This window comes from Perognathus longimembris, chromosome 1 (assembly GCF_023159225.1).
Source record: "Perognathus longimembris pacificus isolate PPM17 chromosome 1, ASM2315922v1, whole genome shotgun sequence".
Taxonomy (NCBI): Eukaryota; Metazoa; Chordata; class Mammalia; order Rodentia; family Heteromyidae; genus Perognathus; species Perognathus longimembris.
The window spans coordinates 44,298,447-44,318,248 of NC_063161.1; the positions used below are offsets into that span (position 1 = coordinate 44,298,447).

Genomic DNA, 19,802 nt, shown 5'->3' on the forward strand with positions numbered 1-19,802 from the left:
AAGAATCGTAGTAAAAAGAAAAGCACTGGAACTATTAAAAAAAAATCCCACTGCTAAACTATTTCCATCCCCTCCCTCATCTCTGGCCCCTTTCTACATTGTTACTTTCTGTAAATGCCCCCCTCCCAAAGCCTGTTACCAGATAGGTACTGCCAAGTGCCATTGACTTCTCCCCCCGCCCCCCCTTCACAAATAGGGACATTGAGGCTGGTGCAGAAGTGAACAGATCCTTTTAAAATATTTTATTTTTGGGGGGGGTGGTAGTGTCAAGGGTATGGTCCAAGTAGAGTTAAAAATTCTCAAAGGGAAAAAAAAAGCTGCGCTCTGCTCTGCTTCCCACATCAGAGCAGTCTCCGCCCCCGTCCAACTCACTTCCCTTGGGCCACATCAAGCCAGGTTTTTCCACCAGCCAAGAAGACCTCAGCCAAGACATACCACATCTCCCAGACTGGCCACAACCTCTAGTCATCCACCCCCTTCCACTCCCCACTGCACTGGAGGGCTGCATAATTTTCATTTTCCCAGGACCCTGCTGTACTCTTCCTGTCCTCCAACAGAGGACAGCTTTCCCAGGAAGCCTGGGGATACAGACCTCTTTCTCATTTAGCTGGTGGGCCGAGGGGACCACTCACCTTGAGAGATGGAGCTCCCAGCCCTGGGGAGGCGGATGCATCATCCTATTACCTGGCCCCCACCATGGCTGAGTTCACACTAAATCAATTTTTTGCTTGGAGATAGGGTCAAAACTATGTAGCCCAGGCTGCCATTGAACTGCCAGTCCTGCTGCTGCCTCTTGAATGCTGGAATTACAGGCATTCACCACCAAAACCTGGCTTGATGTTTTCTGTTCCTATGTCCACTCCTCAGCACCCCTTAAATCCACAACCATCATTAAGACACATCCTTAGTTAGGTGCCCAGCACTTTCAAGACCACAATTCCTGTTTGTCTATTTCTAAGCATAGGATTCCTCAGAAAAGTGTAAAAGAAAAAAAAGGGGGCATTTATGTGAAGGAAACTGAATAATTTATTTTTTATATTGTGATAAATGGGGGCAAATACACAAGATCTTCTTTTATTAACAAAACAGAAGCAATAAATGAAGTTGACAATACTGCCCATGATATATTAGCCTCATGGTCAGAGTACCCAGTTCTAGAGAAATGGCTGCTGGTGTCACAGAGCTTTATTGCATTCAACAGTGGAAAGGGAGGGGAGAAGGGAGATGATGGGAATAGAAAAGACCCAGCAGGTCCCTGACAGGAAGATATCACAGGGTCTCCAACCTGATCGGGATCCCTCTCCTGCTCCTGCTCCTTTGGAGCAGAGATGAAGGGGAGAGCATCTTCCTGTGGACCTCACAAAGTCTCATGAGACCAATCAGTTTGACCAGATAGAAAGCAAAGCAGCTTTGCATTTCCACTGCTCAGCTTTTTGGGAAAAAACTGTGGAAGCATCAGAGAGATGGGGGGAGTAAAAATGGGTGTCTTAAGCCCCAAAGGCATCGGGAGGGAGAAGAGGACAATCTATTTCATCTCATGAGTCCTCTGCACTGAGAAGATCATGCATCAACTCAGCTATCTTTGGAGGGGGCCGGGTGATTGAGTTATGGCTCCGACTCCTCTCTGGAGGTGGAGAGTGAAGATGACAAAGAAGGCCATCTGTCCCCTGGGAGACACAGTAACAGTAGAGGAAGGGACAGAAGAGAACAGCATAATAACAATTCAAGGGAAAAGGGTTTAGGAAAGGGTAGGGAAAGAAGTGTGCTAGGTGGGCACACCCAGGCAATGAGGAGGTTCCCACACTCTAAATCTCTATTCTCTTGAAATTACCAGAATTGACTCAGGTAGAGACAGTCCCTTCTGCCAGGAATGAATCTTGGGGATGGCTAGAAAGGAGGAAATTCAATGTGGGGAATGAACCTTAATCTTTGACCTGTCATTCCACCATCTAAAACTGTCCATATCCCCACTGAAAGGTTCCAGCCCCAGCAAAGGTACTAGGGTCTGGGAAGCATAGCAGTCAGACACCTTTACCCAAGCTGGAACACTGCTGGCCCTCTCTGGACTCCTGTGCCAGAAGTGCAGTTAGGTGGAAGTGGGATGGGAGATGTGACGGGAGAGTAGTCAGTTGATCCTTGACATAGACATTTCCAATTCCCTGCATTGTCACAGTCCTCTTAGGTCCTGCCTTTGATGTGTCAGCCTGCTGAACACTCTCCACCCCACCTATGTATGTTGGATGAGCCATAGTCCATCTTGTGTGCATGCCTGTGCCCACATCTGTAGTAACCTCAAAGTCCTCCATCCTAGAGCCTACCAAGGAGGGAGGCATGACGCAGTGAGTTCTATAAAGTCATCAGCAAAATTCCAACACTCTTAGTTCATCCCACACAGCAAAGCATCCAGAATAGTTGCTTGATCGGGTCCATTGTCCAACCGCCTGGAGTCCTGAAGATGGCAAACAAACCCCTGCCCCCAGCTCCTCCTATTTTATAGAAACAATAGGAGATTTTTACAAAGATCAAGGCACTTGGGAGAGAGTTAACAGTAAAACTCTAATGAAGCAAGAGGGCATGGTGGGGAGAGGGAGAAAGGCAGAAAAATTAAAAGGGAGAGATAGGACAATTTATCTCTGGGAGTCAGAAAGAGCCTATTCATCAAGATGGAGTTATCTGTATGGAAGGAGCCTGCAGCCTGAACTTAGCAGAGGAGGAAAAGACGTAAGTAATGGCCATAATACCCACAGTTCCCCCAAGCCTCTCAGAACCCCACCACCTTGACCATAAAGCAGCAATCATCACAGATAGGTGGGCTCTTAGGCGAAGATGTTGGTAATAAAATCCAGGAATCGCTTAGCATACTGCTCAGGATGGACAGTAGAAATCTCTGCTCCTGCCTGTGAAAGGAAGTATAGATCAATGTCAGGCACTATGCTACCCTTCCTACTCCCCATCCTCCTATCCACCATGCCCATTTCTCTCCTCCTGCCACCTCACTGCTCTGACACAGGGGCTCTCTCTTCCCAGAGAATAGTAAAGACAGGAAAGCCTTGGGGAATTCTTACCCCATGCTTGACAGTTTTGGCTGCATGAGCTGCTTTCTTCTTGGCATCATACTGTGTCAGGATGTCAATGAGGCCCATGAAATATACTTCCTTTTGGGGGGCCCCTGGCGAGAAAGATCAACAATGAGGAGCAAGTATAGTCCCAGTTCCTCTTCCCCAGGAACCGGTCAGTTTTGTTTAGAAAGGCTAAGCAGTCTCTCCCCCCACCACCTAGTTTTGGACCCCCAAAGGCATTTTCCCCTTCATCGTCAGACTTTCCAAGCTCTCTTACCCTCTGCACTCCGGATGGCGTAGACATCTATGAAAGACTCAAACTCTCCGGGGCCCAGTGGCCTGTGGGAATGGATGTAGCCTCCGATACCCTCAGGAGAGGTGCCATAGGAGCCCACCAGAGAAGGAGGTCCAGCCAGGTTACAATCCCCATCCCACTCTGACTCGTCCTCCCGTGTAAGCCCATCCTCTTCTGGCTCAGAGCCCCGGATGATGTCGTGGATGCCTAGCAGAAGGCTGTAGTCCATGATCTTCAGCTGTACTAGAAACTGAGAACCATTGACAAAATCATACACCCCAGCTCTCCCTCCCTATTCTTGGGTACCACCCCTTATGTCTACCCTTGAATTTCTAGGCCCTCTTAGTGAAAGAAAGTATAAAAAAATGAGGTTGTGGTATTCTCTGCCCTTTAGTACTACTCTGTGCTAGGGTCTAAGTTTACCTTGTACTCATTCCAGCCTCTATGAGTCACCTCCAGAGGTTTTTCCTGTCTCATACTCAAGCCCCCTCCCCCCGCAAAGAATAAAGGGAAAGGGAAGGAGCTCCTTCACATTGTGAATGGAGAGACAATCAGAAAAAAGCAAAATAAATGAAACAAAACATGGCATTTGCAAGCACTGCAGTCATCACCTCCACATCTCTCTTTAGCTTCTCCAGAAATACTTTCTTCTCTTCTTCACCGATATACACTTTCTGGTTCTTGTTGAGGAAGTCCATATCCTTGAGGGTGGGCAGTTCTTTAACCTAGAGTAGGGAAAGGGGTATTTGGGAATATGTCCCTGCCTCAAGTTCTCGATGGAGAACCCTGCCTCTTGCCAGGGCTCTATCTCTACCCCTGTGGCCTCAAAGAGAGATCAGCCTTGTAGTCACTTTGTTCCACTCTACACTAAAGCTTGCCCTAGACTCAGTCGGGCAGCTGAAACCCACACATGCCACCACTTTCCACTCGGGGGTTTCAGTCAACACCTTTTATGCAGACTTTTCTTCCTTCTTCACCAAGAATAAGCTGGCTTAATACAAAGAACCCAGAACGGGAGGAGGAGGGTTGATCGCTCTGCTCTTATGGCCTACATCTTCACCCACCCTAAATCTTTCACATGGACTAGCCTATAGGCGCTCCCATTGCCCCTTCCAACCCATTTCTGGACCAGCAGAAATTTTCAGTCGCTTAACATGAAATGAAAATGATCCTTACCCACTATGAGAATAAGCTCTTTATCCTAAGAAGATCCCTTTCATCCAGGCCCCTCCCTGTCCCCCCAACACCTAAAATGAGAATCACCTTTTCCTTATCGCTGGCTTCCCGGGACACTAGAGAACCCTGTGGAGAGACCCAAAGACCAAGTCAGCAGAAGTGGCTAAAAAGTAGATGGAACTCAGTTCCTCTGATGAATACTCAAACCCCAGAGCCTTCTTTCCATGGGAAGGACCCATCCTTCCCCCCACAGGCACATTCCTATTCACAGGCTTTCAGCAGTCTCTCCTTAAGCCACAGCTATCCTGTTCTTACCTTGAGGTCATACTTTCTGTGCACAGGAAGCCTGTGGCTAAACATATTGCGCATCACGAGCATGTAGCTGTCTTCATTCTCCACACTGACTCGGTACATCCCCAGGAACTGGGGTAGCAGTGTATTGCCATGGCATTTCACAATGTACTAGGGTACAGAAAAGGAAGGAATAAGAACAGGCTGAGCAGCAGATAGACAAACAGTCCAGGGATGGGAATCTAAATTCTACCATTCTGAGATGAGGCAGAAAAACTTCGAGTAGCTCACAACTGTAACCCCAGCCATTCAGGAGTTTGAGACTGAGAAGAGCAAGGTTCAAAGCCGGTCTGGACAGAAAAGTGTGCCAGACTCTATCTCCACTTAACCAGCAAACTGTCAGACTGGAGGCATGGCTCAAGTGGTAAAGCACCAGCCCTGAGCAAGGAAGCTGAGCAAGATAGCAAGGCCTTGAGTTCATGCTCTGGTATTGGCACAAAAAAAAAAAAGTAGTAGACATTTCCTATTGATGTTCCTAGTTACCTGCAGCTTCTGAAGCTCTATCTTCTCTAATTTCTTCCATTTCTAGAATATCTTTTAATTTTAAAATGCTTTTTGTTAGTTAGCTGAGGTGTCTCTCATTCATAATCCTAACTACTCAAGGAGACAAGAGGGAGGATTGTAACTCCAGGCTAGCCTAGGCCTGGAAATGTTTGCAAGATCCCATCTGAGTCAATAAAAAGGCATGATAGCACGAACCTGTAATCCCAGGTACTCGGGAAGCATAAATAGGAGGATCAGGGTTCAGGCCGTCCTGGGCAAAAAGTAAGATCCTATTAGAAAAATAATGCAAGTAGCCAGGCATAGTAACTCAAGCCTTTAATCCCAGCTCCATGGGAGGTAGAATGAGGAGAATCACAGCTCAAGGCCAGCTCAAGCAAAAATAAATATAAAAACTCTCATCTTACTCAACGGCTAGGTAAGGTGCACATGCCTATTATCCCAGCTGCAGAAGAAGTACAATGTCTGGATACAGTTAGGCAGCCTGTCATTCATCCCAGTGACACTGAAGCATAAATACAAGGCTCACAGCCCAGGCCAGCCTGGGTATAAATCAAGACTATACCTTGAACATAACCAAAGCAAAAAGGGGACTAGAGGGGCTGGGAATATGGCCTAGTGGCAAGAGAGCTTGCCTCATATACAGGAAGCCCTGGGTTTGATTCCCCAGCACCCAGCACCACATATATAGAAAACAGCCAGAGGTAGCACTGTGGCTCAAGTGGCAGAGTGGTAGCCTTGAGCAAAAGGAAGCTAGGGACAGTGCTTAGGCCCTGAGTCCAAGGCCCAGGACTGGCAAAAATAAATAAATAACATAAATAAAACTAGTGAAAGCAAAAAGTCTGGATAAGTGGTAGTGTACCTGGTTAGCAAGCACAAGAGCCTGAGTTCAAATCAAGTACCACAAAAAAAGTGCCTACCCTAATTTCACTGTTATCATTTTTTTTTTTTTTTTTTTGCCAGTCCTGGGGCTTGGACTCAGGGCCTGAGCACTGCCCCTGGCTTCTTTTTTGCTCAAGGCTAGCACTCTGCCAACTTGAGCCACAGTGCCACTTCTATTCTATATATGTGGTTCTGAGGAATCAAACCTAGGGCTTCATGTATACGAGGCAAGCATTCTTGCCACTAGGCCATATTCCCAGCCCTGTTATCATTCTTTAAAATGATGAAAGTAGATAATATCCTCATTTTATACCTTTTCTGTATGCAAGTGGTCCTAGATCAAGAATTCAAACTTACATCTGTTTTATCTAGTCCAGTATTTCTTGGGTTAGATTCCTATGATAAAAATGCCTGCAAGGTGTTGCTTGTTCTGTATCTCAAGTCCAGAAAGATTAATTAATCCTTGAAGGAAATGATATTGAACTGGTCTCAAATTCAGCTGCTTTGATTAAGCAAGCAACAACAGTTAAAAACAAGGATATCAGAAAATTTTTGGACGGTATCTATGTTTCTGAAAAAGGAACAGTTCAAACAGGCTGATGAATAAGATCTAAGTTAACCCATCTTCAGAAACACCATCCAGGATACTGACAACCAGTTTGTGATACTTCAATACTGCAATAAAAGAATTCTACTGAAAAAAAATGCCTGAAAGATGGCCTGCAATTTAGAGGCAGGTATGGTGGTACATGCCTATAATCTAAGCTACTTGGGAGGAAAGGCAGGAGGATCTTGGATTCAAGGCCAATGCAGGCCACAGTAACCTTGAGACCTTGTCTAAAAACCAAAATAAAAACAAAAGGACTGAGACATAGCTCAAGTGGTAAAGTACTTGCTTAGCATGCTTAAGGCCAAGGGTTCAATCCTCAGTTCTGCAGGGAGAAAAAAAGATGGCTTGCAATGTGGATTCTTAAGAAATAATTCCTCACCTAGGTATGATGGCACAGTACTCTGGAGGCTGAAGGAGCATGAGTTTGAGCTCAGTCTGGGCTACACAGTAAGTTCCTGGCAAGCCTCCCCATAGTGAAACATTGCCTTAGAAAATTCAAAATAAGCCTGCTGCAGGTGGCTCATGCCTATAATCCTAGCTACTCAGGAGGCTGAGATCTGAGAATTGAGGTACAAAGCCAGCCTGGGCAAGAAAGGCCTTGAGACTCATCTCTAATTAACCACCAGAAAACTATAGGTAGAGATGTGGCTCAAAGTGGTAGAGTACTAGCTTTGAGCAAAAAAGCTCAGGGAAAGCACCTAGGCCCTGAGTTCTAGCTCTGTGACTAACAAAAAAGAAAAGGAAATTCAAAGTAAAAAAATACACCAGGAGCCAGTGGCTCATGCTTGTAATCCTAGCTACTTACAATAAACTACCAACAAGAGAGAAATGGAGCTGTGACTAAGTGCTACAGTGTTAACTTTGAGTAAAAGCTCAGGGGCAATACCCAGGCCCTGAGTTCAAGTCCCAGAACCAGCAGAAAAAAACCAAATTCCTATAGTAGAGTTAAAGTTCAGTGGTATAACCTTATCTAGAATGCATGACTCTGGGTTCAATCCTCAGCACCACAAAAACAAGAAAACCACCAATTTCTCTCTCTCTCTCTGTGTCTGTGTGTGTGTGTCTCCTGGTACTGGGGCTTGAACTCAGGGCCTAGGAACTGTCCCACAGGGTTGGCACTCTACCACTTGAGCCACAGCTCCACTTTCAGATTTTGTTAGTTAACTGGAGAAACAGAGTTTCACAGACTTTCTCTGCCCAGGCTGGTGTTGAACCATGATCCTCAGATCTCAGCCTCCTCAGTAGCCAGGACTGCAGGTGCAAGCCACTGGTCTCTGGCTCCAGTTCCTCTTTTAAGGCTTATTATTTCTTTCTGTTACTGCCCACTTCTCTTCAAAGCTAGCTTTTTAAGAAAAAGTCATCAGTAAGTAATCAATCCATTTCTTATCTCACATTCACACTTCATCATTGAAATCAGATTTATGTCCTCATTTTGCCTCTGAAATCTCTCTCAAATCCCTTAACTGTCAAATCTAATAGGCATTCTAGTCATTATCCTATTTCAACCATGTGGCACTTAATCCTGATGACCAGACTCTCCTTAAAATGCTTGTAGCTGAGCACAGGTGGTAAAGTGCCAGCTGTGAGCATGTACAAGCTCCTGAGTTCAAGCGCTGGTACTGGCACAAAAACAAACAAACAAAACAAAACAATAAAAAAAAAACACCACCTTGCTCTTTACCCTTAGCTCTGATTACCCTGGTAATTCATTCAAGGTCTAAAACTTCACCATGTCCAAATCAGAACTATCTTCCTCAACAAAATAAAAAAAAATTAACCAAAAAAAAAACAAAACCCCTCTATTCTTTCTGCTTCACAACTGTTGGTAAATAGACACCTAGAAATTTGGTGGCTCCTTCACTTTAACTTCCACAATCATTCCTACGTTTTCCTTTCTGTGCCCTCTGCCGTCATTGCTACTCCAGACCTTCATCACTCTTGCCTGGGCTACTCAAATTACACTCTCAGTATTCCCCTCCACAATCCATTCTTTCAATAAGCTGCCCCAAAGAGGCACACATACATGCACGCGCACGCATGCATGCGCATGCACACACACACGCACGTGCGCGCGCACACACACACATTCACTACATAACTTCCCTGCAAACAACCTTTAGGGAAAAAAAAAAAAACCACTAAACTTCTGTGTTGCTTAGAAGCTCCTTTACAATGCTGCTACTATTTTTCCACAATACCATACTGCAGCCACACTGAATATCCTACAGTTCCTTGATCCAACTTTCTCATGGCTCCATGCCTTTACAAGTGCTATTTTTCGTTGCCTAGAATGCTCCTCTTCTCCTTGACAATAAGTAACAGCTACTGGTCACTCAAGAATTCATCCTGAGGTGAGGATGCCGCTCACTGGTAGAGTGCATGCTTAGCAAGTAAGAAGCCTTGAGTGTTGTTGATTCCCAGCAACACACACACACACACACACACACACACTCATATCAAGGAAGAGTCCACCTCCAAAAAACTCTTCAAGTCTCCCAAATACTACTTTTTGCCCAGGTGAGTTATGATACCTTCTTTGTACCCCTAGAACATTCTATACACACTACTGCACTCATCTTGTGTGCTAACACTGATTTACCGTCCAAGAGATCCTCAAGGGCTATGACCATCCCATTCACCTATTTCTCTATTGCTTAATACTCATTAAATGTTTGCTGAATAAGCCAACTCATTTTAGAGAGTTTTGCTTTTTGTTTGGAGAGGGGGAAGAGGGTCGAGGATTGGGAGAGTGGGTTAAGTCTTGCTATATATCCCAGGTTGGTCATGGACTTACAATCCTTCTTCAGTCTCCCAAGTGCTGGGATTACAGGCATGCCATTTATTCCTTTTCAGTGATTTTGGTGAGAGTTTTCTTCAGTTAAAAAACACCTCAGGAAGAATGCTTTTATTACCAAAACATTCCATATACTCTGCACTCTAAGTTCAGCTAATCAGACAGAAAAGCTTTGCTAATCCTATTTAGGGCTAGCTGTAAGAATGGATTCTCCGGGTGAGAATGTTGAAAGGGGTGACACTGATCAAGTTTATATTCACAAACTGCTTTGTTTAATGGCAACTCTTTTGTATGACGACTTAAAGATTATAAAATATTTTTAAATGAAAAAAAAAGAATGGATTCTCTCTTGAAAATTATCTCAATTATGCCTTTGTGCTGGTTTTCTTTTTTTTTTTTTTTGCCAGTACTGGGCTTGGACTCAGGGCCTGAGCACTGTCCCTGGCTTCTCTTTGCTCTGCCACTTGAGCCACAGTGCCACTTCTGGCCATTTTCTATATATGTGGTGCTGGGGAATCGAACCCAGGGCTTCATGTATAGGAGGCAAGCACTCTTGCCACTAGGCCATATTCCCAGCCCTGTGCTGGTTTTCTTCTCTCTGCAGTTATTACTCCTATCTGCATTGTAGCTGGTGTTAATGCTTCCTGTAATTCTGACTTAGTCTACAGTTTATATTTTGCTACATATGTGCCCTTTATGTATAAATCCACTGTGGTTTTAGATTATAAGTACCAAATGGGAAGGGACTTATCAAATTCTTCTGTTAGACACAAATATGCATGCAGAGGCCCCTTCCTCCCCTCCAATGTCTAGGGATTTTTTTTTTTTGCCAGTCCTGGAGCTTGAACTCAGGGCCTGAGCATTGTCCCTGGCTTCTTTTTGCTCAAGGCTAATGCTTGGCCAACTTGAGCCACAGGGCCACTTCTGGCCCCCCCCTTTTTTTTTTTTAAATAACTACTACTAATTTACTGTCAAAGTGATACTTCTGCCTTTTCTACATATGTGGCGCTGAGGAATCAAACTCAGGGCTTCATGTACATGAGGCAAGCACTCTTGCCACTAGGCCATATTTCCAGCCCCTTGTTTTGTTTTTAAGCACAGGATATTGAGTGTTTCTGGGAGGAGGAAGAAATAGTTTGTAGGGAGAAAAAGTCTCTGTAGAGGTTCTAGCAATTGAGCTCGGGAGTGGAAAGAATGAGTATGAAAGAGGACTTACCTGGTGGTAGTTGGACAGGTTACTATGCATGTCCGCAATGTCCTCGCTGGATACTTCCTTGATGACCAGAGTCCGGTCATAGGAGATAAGGAATCTCCCATCACTGCCTTCACTTTCACTTGGGGGGCTTCGGGTAAGGGACACCTGGAGACAAATAACAGGCTAGAAGCTCCTTTCCTACCCCCTTTTATAGAAGTACAAGTCATAGAAAAATCATCAACCAAATGCCTCTGAAGGTAGATGAAACTGGGGTATGAGATTAAGCAGGGCTTCCTAGTTGGAGTCCACATATAAAACCGAATTAAACAAAATGCAAAATTTTGGGGGTCCACATACAAATTGAATGAAACACAATGCCAAATTATTAATGTATCTATATCTTCTCAAGGACAGCTCTGTTAACTTTCATTAGGTTTTTTAGGATGCTAGGAACTCAAGAGGGATAAAGAATTATATTTGCTTTGGCTTTTGTTTCTCCAAACATGACTATCCCAAAGGACTCTTAAGTTATCAGGGATTACCCCTCACCCCATAATAGACTCTTACCAAGTAATCCTGGTCATCAATGCCAAATCGATCACGGAGGTTCCTGAAGACTTGTGGACAATACTCCTTAAACTTGAAATGACTGGGCAGATTTTCTCTGACAACAAAGTAACAGTATCATTTTACATTTATATGAGGCTTGACAGTTTATAAAGCACCTTTGTACTTACTACTTCATTTGCTTTTCAGAAAGCCCTGTGAGTTACAGAAAGCTAAACTATGTCTCAGTATAATTAGGTAACATGCCTGTCACATAGCTGATTGTGTACAGCAAGGCCCTCCAGTCCATGCAAACTGCAGCATTTCTCAAATCTCAAGCCAGTTAGAGACATTCAAAAGTTGGCAATAGCCGGGCACTGGTGACTCAAGCCTGTAATCCTAGCTACTCAGGAGGCTGAGATCTAAGGATCACAGTTTGAAGCTAGTCAGGGAAGGAAAGTCCATGAGACTCTTATCTCCAATTAACTACCAAAAATCTGGAAGTGGAGCTGTGGCTCAAGTGGTAGAGCACTTGCTTTAAGCAAAAAAGCTCAGGGACAGCTCCCAGGCCGAGTTCAAGCCAAGAACCATCAAACACACACATACACAAAGTTGGCAATAGTTTTTGAGTGGCATCTTCTGAACTAGGAGGGCTTAGAGTACTCCAATATTTCTTTCAGGGCATCCCTACCAGAAGCTAATGGCAATGGCTTCTAAACATAATCTACTCCATGGAAATGCCAGAGTAGAGCAGAGAAACCAGCACATATAACAGTATGACAACATCAGAAATTATTTCAATGCTGTCTTTATACAAAACTGACTTTATGGGGCTGGGAATATGGCCTAGTGGTAAAGTGCTCACCTCGTATATATGAAGCCCTGGGTTCGATTCCTCAGCACCACATAAACAGAAAAAGCTAGAAGTGGTGCTATGGCTCAAGAGTTAGAGTGCTGGGGGAGGAGGGAGGGGGGAATGAGGGATGAGGTAACAAACAGTACAAGAAATGTATCCAATGCCTAATGTATGAAACTGTAACCTCTCTGTAATTCAGTTTGATAATAAAAATAAATATATATATATATATATATATATATATAGAGAGAGAGAGAGAGAGAGAGAGAGAGTTAGAGTGCTAGCCTTGAGTAAAAAGAAGCCAAGGACAGTGCTCAGGCCCTAAGCTCAAGCCCCAGGACTGGCAAAAGAAAAAAAAATAGACTTTATGCATTGGGAAGGATGTTAGACCATACTTCTAAGTTAGGCTCCTAAATCGATAATCTTCAGTTTTATCTTTAACATTGAACTCAGTATCTGATGCATTTGGCTCTACCAACTGAGCCACACCCCCAACCCCTTAACTTATTTTTTTTGCCAGTCCTGGGGCTTGAACTCTGAGCCTGGGTACTCACCCTGAGCTTCTTCTGCTCAAGGCCAGTACTCTACCATTTGAGCTACAGCAACATTTTTTGGCTTTTTCTGAGTAGTTTACTGGAGATAAGAGTCTCATAGACTTTCCTGCCCGGGCTGGGTTTGAACCTTGATCCTCAGATCTCAGCCTCCTGAGTAACTAGGATTACAGGTATGAGCCACTGGTGCCCAGTTCCCCTTAACTTTTTAAAATTCTTTTTTTGCTAGAAGGTTGCCATGGGAAGGGCAAGGATCCTCACTTACCTATGGAAAAGGTGATTGTTGACTTTGATCTTGGAGCTGGCCTTAAAGTCATCTGGCAGCAGCATCACTGGGGGAGGCACCTGGCTGAGCTCATTTATCTGACAACCCAAAAGATGGAGAGAGAAGAATGAGGATGTGGAAAGCTTTTCAAATGTTGTGTCTGGGCAAGAGTCAGGAAAGGGCAATTCAAACCCCATTTCTTCAATATCACTAACTGTGCATGTGCTTGAAGTCAAAGGATGTTAGATAATCTCTAACCCCTTCTGCCTCCCAAGAGGACTGCTATAAGCAGCCCTCACACTTCACACACTCCCACTCCTGTGGAACTTCATGCTCCCAACAGTCACTTATATTAGGCAAGCCCTGTAAGCAACTCAGATTATTTTTAAAGCTGTGAGAAATTCTAAAAAGAAAAAAAAACACACAACTCTGCAGGATCAAGACAAAGTTATACACTCCACTAAAAAGCAAGCATTTTCACAGTGCCCTGGGGCTCTGAGGGGGTCAACATCAGCAAGAATAATAAAATGTCTTTCCCCTGTAAGAGGTTTCTCGTTACTAACAGGACATCCTTCCAAACTACTATGACCCGGTTCTCTGAAGAGATGTCCATCTGCTTAGGTTTAAAGTAAAGGAAGAACAGCTGACCTCAGAGGGAATGCAGGCCATCAAACAATAAGAGCTCAATATTCCCTAAAGTCAAGCCTGTCCACAGCCCAAAAGGTGCAGGTATTACATGTTCACATGCTCTCCTCAGTCATCAGGACTTATAGCCTGCTAATTCAAGGTAGAAAGGGGGAGCCTGTGCTAATAAATCCCAAGAAGATATGCTTCCTTCCTGGTGTTGCTACAGAACCTCTGACCTACCCCTAAGAGTGTATGAGCCCATGACTCTGATCACTAATTTATGTAAACTGTCCTGTCACACACACAAGATTCTGAGATTTTCAAAGGCAAAGGCCCACCCTAGTCACTGGCATCTGAGAGATGTCTAGCTAGCACAATGTTTGGCACACCGTAGTCCTGAAATGCTTATTAAACAAATAAATGAAAAGTTTTGCCTATCTGTACTTCATCATTTAATACATGTTATGAACTGCAGTCTAACCTAAATCTCACAGGCTGCAGTGCATGAAACTCCTCCTGTTTTCAGCAGAAAAGGAGGACAGAACATATTCCTCTAGAAAAAAAAAAAAAGCCACTTGAGATTCCTAGCCTGAAATTCAGCTGAGCTTTTCCTACCCCCTCCACACCACCTGCTAAGCAAGCTGAATCATCACTAGGACATATGTTCAAAGAATGTCTCCATTCCAGACACTTGAAGTAGATATGTGTTGGCCAGAGGATGGGATGCTCGAGCTAAAGTATCCATACCTAAAAAGCTGAGGCAGGTCTTATGTGTAATTCCCAATACTTACCAAAGGAACTCCCCCTGCCCCTAGCTTCCCACAAGGGTGGATGAGTTACCTGGAAGGTATACATGTAGAGGCAGCCCTACTTCCAACATCCTTATCCACACCAATACCTTAGACTGGATACTCATTACAAGATATTACCACTACAGTGTGAATGCAAAAGGGACCAAAAGACCCCAAAGGAACAACATTCTAAACCACAAATTAAGAATTCAACAAAAAGCAGCATTCTTCCTCATCTCTTCCACTTCCATTAGCTTGACATGACTGTAACAATTCAAGGAAGTTGATTATTAAAATATTCCCTGTCACATTCAAAATCCCTGCATCTTCCCACTCCAGATCTGAAGGGCTAGGAAGGATAGCTGTGCTTCTTTTAGTAGAGTTATCCTTAGAAAAAGAGCTCTACTGCTTCTTTGGCCTCTTCTTGACTCCAAGGCCATTTGGAAGCAGTGTCCCTTGAGATCAGAGCTCCTCGGTCTTCTCTCTGTCCATACCAAATAGCAACACTCAAGCCAACAAGGGGGATGCAGTTAAGACCAAAGGCATGTTCGCATGAAGATCTGAGTGAGTTCAACCTTTAGGCTCATGGTTGGGCAGCTTCTCAGAAATGCTGTACCTCTGGAGAGGAAAGGAAGGGGGGCAAGCAGGTCCAAGAAGCCTGGAGCTTCTCCCAAAGCCAAGCTCCACAGTCAAGAACTGGGGCTAGAAAACAAGGTGGAAAGTGAACAACCCTTCCACCCACATCAAGCCCCTCCACGTACACACTCTCTCACCTAGGCCCTCTCCAAAGAGAGCTAACCCCTCACCCCTACCCTGAGCTGAAGTCTGAACTCGACCAGTCTCCAAGCCTGAAGCTGAAGCTGGAGCTGGCAGGAAGGAGTCAGAGAACAGGGCTGGATTTTGGGGGGCAGGAAAGGTACAACTCTAGGGGAGGAGGAACTGGGTAAAGAGAGAGAAAAGTTACAAACAGAAGGTAGTTTGGGGACTACCTTCCCCCCTGGGGTGGGTGGGCAGGGACCAAGACAGCCCGGAAAGTGGGGGTGACAGCGCGAGGGCTCCGGGATGAGGGAAACCGGGGCGCTCCACTGTCTCAGAGCTGAGGGTTTGGGGCAGGGCAACTGGGGCAGGGCCGGTTCTCACCGAGTGGGCTACGCCCCACAGGAACACGCCCACCAGCGGGTCGGCCGCCCGGAACACCTTCACCTTCTGCTGCACGAAATGCTTCTTCTTGGTTTTGGAGGCGAAACCAAATCCTGGACCGGGGCCCCCTGTTGCCGCCGGTACGGTGGTTGGCGGGACCGAAGAGGACGCCATCGTCTCCCGCGCACTGGATCGAGTGGAAGCGGGAGCCGGCCGCGATCCAGGCGCCCGACCCCGGAAGCGGTGCTCACCTGCGCCGCTGTCACGTGACCGGAGGCTGGCCGGCAGGCGCGCGAGCGGGGTGGGGCGAGGTTGGCTCCGCCCCCGGCGCTTAGTCCGCGCGCCTGCGCAGTGGATAGGCTCACCTGGAGCGGAGCAGGAATGCGGGAACTGGGTTCCCAGAGCGTATCCAGCACCGGCTTCAGCCCGGCGGCGGAGGTGTGGCCTGGGCCCTTCGGACCCGCCCCCAGGTCATCGCCTTCCGGTTTTGCCGAGTTTCTGAGTAGCCAAGCCAGGAAAAGCGCAAAAGCGTTTTCTCTCTTCTTTCTTTTTCTTTTTTTTTTAATTTTTTTTACTTTTTGCCAGTGCTGGGGCATGGACTCAGAGCCTGAGCACTGTCCCTGGCTTCTTTTTACTCAAGGCTAGCACTCTACTACTTGAGCCACAGCGCCACTTTTGGCCGTTTTCTTTATATGTGGTGCTGGGGAATCGAACCTAGGGCTTCATGTATACGAGGCAAGCACTTTTGCCACTAAGCCATATTCCCAGCCCCCCCCCCTACCTTATTTTCTTTCTTCCTTCCTTCCTTCCTTCCTTCCTTCCTTCCTGTCCTTCCTTCCGTCCTTTCCTTTCTACCTCTTTTTTTCCTTTCTCTTCCTTCGTTTATCTATTTAGCAAGTATTTGTTGAGCCCTTGTCCCTAATACTGTTCTATTAATGATAATAATTAATATTAAAGTAGATGTACAAAGGGGTTACAATTCCATAAGTTGGGTTTATGAGTATGTTTCTTGGTCAATGTCACCCCTTCCATCGGATTCCCCTATTGTTCACCTCCCATCCCTACCTTCAAGTTATGTAGTTCATTTTTTACATAATATACATTTTTACATAATGTACACTTTTTTTTTTGGCCAGTCCTGTGCCTTGAACTCAGGGCCTGAGCACTGTCCCTGGCTTCCTTTTGCTCAAGGCTAGCACTCTGCCACTTGAGCCACAGTGCCACTTCTGACCATTTTCTATATGTGGTGCTGGGGAATCGAACCCAGGGCTTCAGGTATATGAGGCAAGCACTCTTGCCACTAGGCCATATTCCCAGCCTAATGTACACTTTTGTTTACCCTTCCTCCCTCCATTTGTGTCCCACTCTCTCCCCTCCCCCTGCCCCCCCCCCAGCCTCTACTGTTCTTGCAGCTCATTCTCTCTGAACCAGAGTATAACAAGAGTTCTTGCCCTTTATGAGTTGGGAGTCTAAAGGCACTGGGCTGGCCAATCAGAAAGTTTCAATATTGGATTCAATATTGTATCATCCCAGATCTGTGTAGGACACAATGCTAAGGATACATTAAAAAGGGGGAGTGGAACAGGTGGCCACAGCCTTCCAAGACCTTGGAGACTGCTAGGTATGGAAAACTGGGTGGAGTTCAAGACCAGGGGTTAAAGTGGCCAGCCAGGCAGATATCAGTGTACAAAGACATAGAATCAAACAAAAATGATTGCAGGAGGTATAAATTGTCAGGCCACTCTGCAACCTGAGAACCAGTGGGGAGAAGCAAAATGTAGAGAAGGTAGGCACTGGAGATCCCATCCATGTGGTTTTAACCTATTTAGCTATTTAGTATAATTACAGAAGAGCCATTTGTTCAGAGTGTGTGTGTGTGTGTGTGTGTGTGTGTGTGAAATGTTGGAAAAGTCCATGCACTGAAGGTTAATTAAGGCAGTGGCTGATGGATTGGAAAGGACAGCATTTAATGAAGTATTTTAATATTGATTTAGAAAATTCATTGTATTTGTGGGGCTTAAGGGGAAAGGGAGATATTGAGAGTCTCAGCTTCTTGGTTAAAGTAAGGAGAGATAGTGATGACTTGGAAAAGTGTGGAGTTGGAGAAGAGATGAGTTCAGTTTGCAACCTGATAGAGACACTTGAGAGTGAGTAGATGTATAAGGCCCTGAGCTCAGCAGTGTTCTGGGCTGGTGGATACTGATTTAAGGAGTGTTAGAGAATCTATGGGTATGAATGACATCTCCCAGAAAAAACCAAGGGCTGAATTCTAGGACAGAGCATTGTTTAAGAGGCTGGTATAGCCAAGAATGATGGTACACACCTACAATCCTTGCCCTCATGAAGCTGAAGCTGGAGAACTACAAGGTTGGGACTGAGCCTGAACTATACAGGGAGACTCTGTCAGGGGAGGGGGGAAAGGAGGCTGGTGGCTGGTGAAGGAGCCAAGGAAGGCTCAGAGAGGGAGGCTGGAAGTCAAACAGCCAGGAGAACTTGGTTACAGAAACCCAAGGAGTAGAGTTTCAAGAAGGAAGGAGAGGTCAATAGGGAGTGATGAAGCAAGACAAGAGCTAAGAAATGTGTTCTTGTTTGATAACAGGTAGCCTTTGGAAAAGTACTTTGTGCAGAATAAGAACCAGATGGAAGTGGGCTGAGCAATGGGAGGTAAGGAAGCCAAATAGAAGCCAGGCACTTGAATAGAAGCCTGTATTCAAGCACTTAGGGGGCAGAGGCAGGAGGATTTGAGCTTAAGTCCAGCCTTGGACTATATATTGTAGACCTTGTGTCAAAATGGTGTGTAGGGGTGTGTGTGTGGAAAAATGCAGATAGGGAAATGGCAGTGTTTCTGGAAATCTGCAAGAAAACAAGATAGGCAATTGAAGAGGATGCAAATCATCCACATTTTCAACACTCATGTAATTTTAAGTAGTTGGGTTTCATGTAAGAAATTTCATTAATCCATTATGTAACTAGAAGAGACTTACCTAGGACTTTAGTCCTAGGTAAGGAGATTCATCACTTGTCAGAAGGAAATGGGAAAGGACTGTGCAGATATAGGTTAAATCTGTAGGTGGGAAGGTGTGAATTTTGCTCAAAATCCCTTTAATTCTTCCTTCAACACAAAAATCGTTCTTAGAGACAAAGATGATGGGGAGCTTGAGGAGTAAGGGTTTAGGCCAGGTCCTATGGGAAGGAGGAAAGGGAACTAAGAAGGGATACACAGGGCTATGGAACAGCCCTGAAGGCCAGGTTGGTTTGCAAGTTCTTCATCTTTATGTCCCAGTCATGCGTGTGTGTGTGTGTGTGTGTGTGTGTGTGTGTGTGTGTGTGTGTGTATGTACCAGGCTTGAACTCAGAGCCTAAGTATTGGCCGTTGGCTTTTCACTCAAGGCTGGTGCTGTACCATTAAAGCCACAGCTCTACTTCCAGCCTTTTGCTGGCTAACTGAACATAAAAGTTTCCCAGACTTTCCTGCCTGGGCTGGCTTACACTTGTGATCCTCAGATCTCATCCTCCCGAGTAACTAGGATTACAAGGATGAGCCACAGGTGCCAAGGCAGTTGTCAAGCCAATTTCTGTGCAGTTTTCTCCATCTGTGAAGCCTGGAGAGATGAACAGAGAAGGCAGTGGAAACTAGAAGTGATTGTAGTAAATGAACTCAGAACCATAGAATTGAGTTGTTGGTAAACACTGGAGAGAAAAAGAACTGACACTGGTCAGATGGTGGTCTGGGTTAAAATGAGGTAAACCAATGTATATTGGCCTGAAAGTTTTCAGGATGTTTTCAAGTGGGAAAAAAGTATCTAAATATGTGGGGAAACATCTAGAAGGAAATATATTGTATTGTTAATTGTAAGGAAAGGAATAAGACTGGGAAAGGAGAAAGAAGATTTGCAAGCCATGCACTAATGGCTCATGCCTGTAATCCTAGCTACTCAAGAGGCTGAAATCTGAGGATCATGGTTCAAAGCCAGCCTGAGTAAGAAAGTCCATGAGACTGTTATCTCCAAAAAACCAAAGGTGGCACTGTGGCTTAACGTGGTAGGGCATTAGCCTAGAGTAAAAGAGCTCAGGGACAACACTCAGGCCCTGAGTCTAAGACACAACCAAAAAAAAAAAAAGATTTGCAACAACACAGGGTATCATTGAATTTATTTTATTTT

The 19,802-nt window shown here is 45.1% G+C and overlaps 1 protein-coding gene across 2 annotated transcripts; it reads right to left on the minus strand.

Annotated features, from left to right (window-relative positions):
* Positions 1–1,055: 1,055 nt before the first annotated feature.
* Pip4k2c (phosphatidylinositol-5-phosphate 4-kinase type 2 gamma) lies at positions 1,056–15,923 on the minus strand. Of its 2 annotated transcripts, XM_048360903.1 has the most exons (11): positions 15,640–15,923; positions 13,082–13,179; positions 11,431–11,527; positions 10,885–11,028; positions 4,846–4,992; positions 4,618–4,656; positions 3,966–4,079; positions 3,337–3,604; positions 3,066–3,169; positions 2,777–2,897; positions 1,056–2,314 (listed from the first exon to the last, which is right to left on the minus strand). In XM_048360903.1, exons 1-10 carry the CDS (start codon positions 15,811–15,813, stop codon positions 2,817–2,819), a joined length of 1,266 nt encoding a protein of 421 aa, XP_048216860.1. In that variant the 5' UTR covers positions 15,814–15,923; the 3' UTR covers positions 1,056–2,314; positions 2,777–2,816. The 2 variants fall into 2 exon arrangements, with proteins under 2 accessions (XP_048216860.1, XP_048216851.1); XM_048360894.1 differs by having other exon boundaries at positions 1,056–2,897.
* Positions 15,924–19,802: the final 3,879 nt, after the last annotated feature.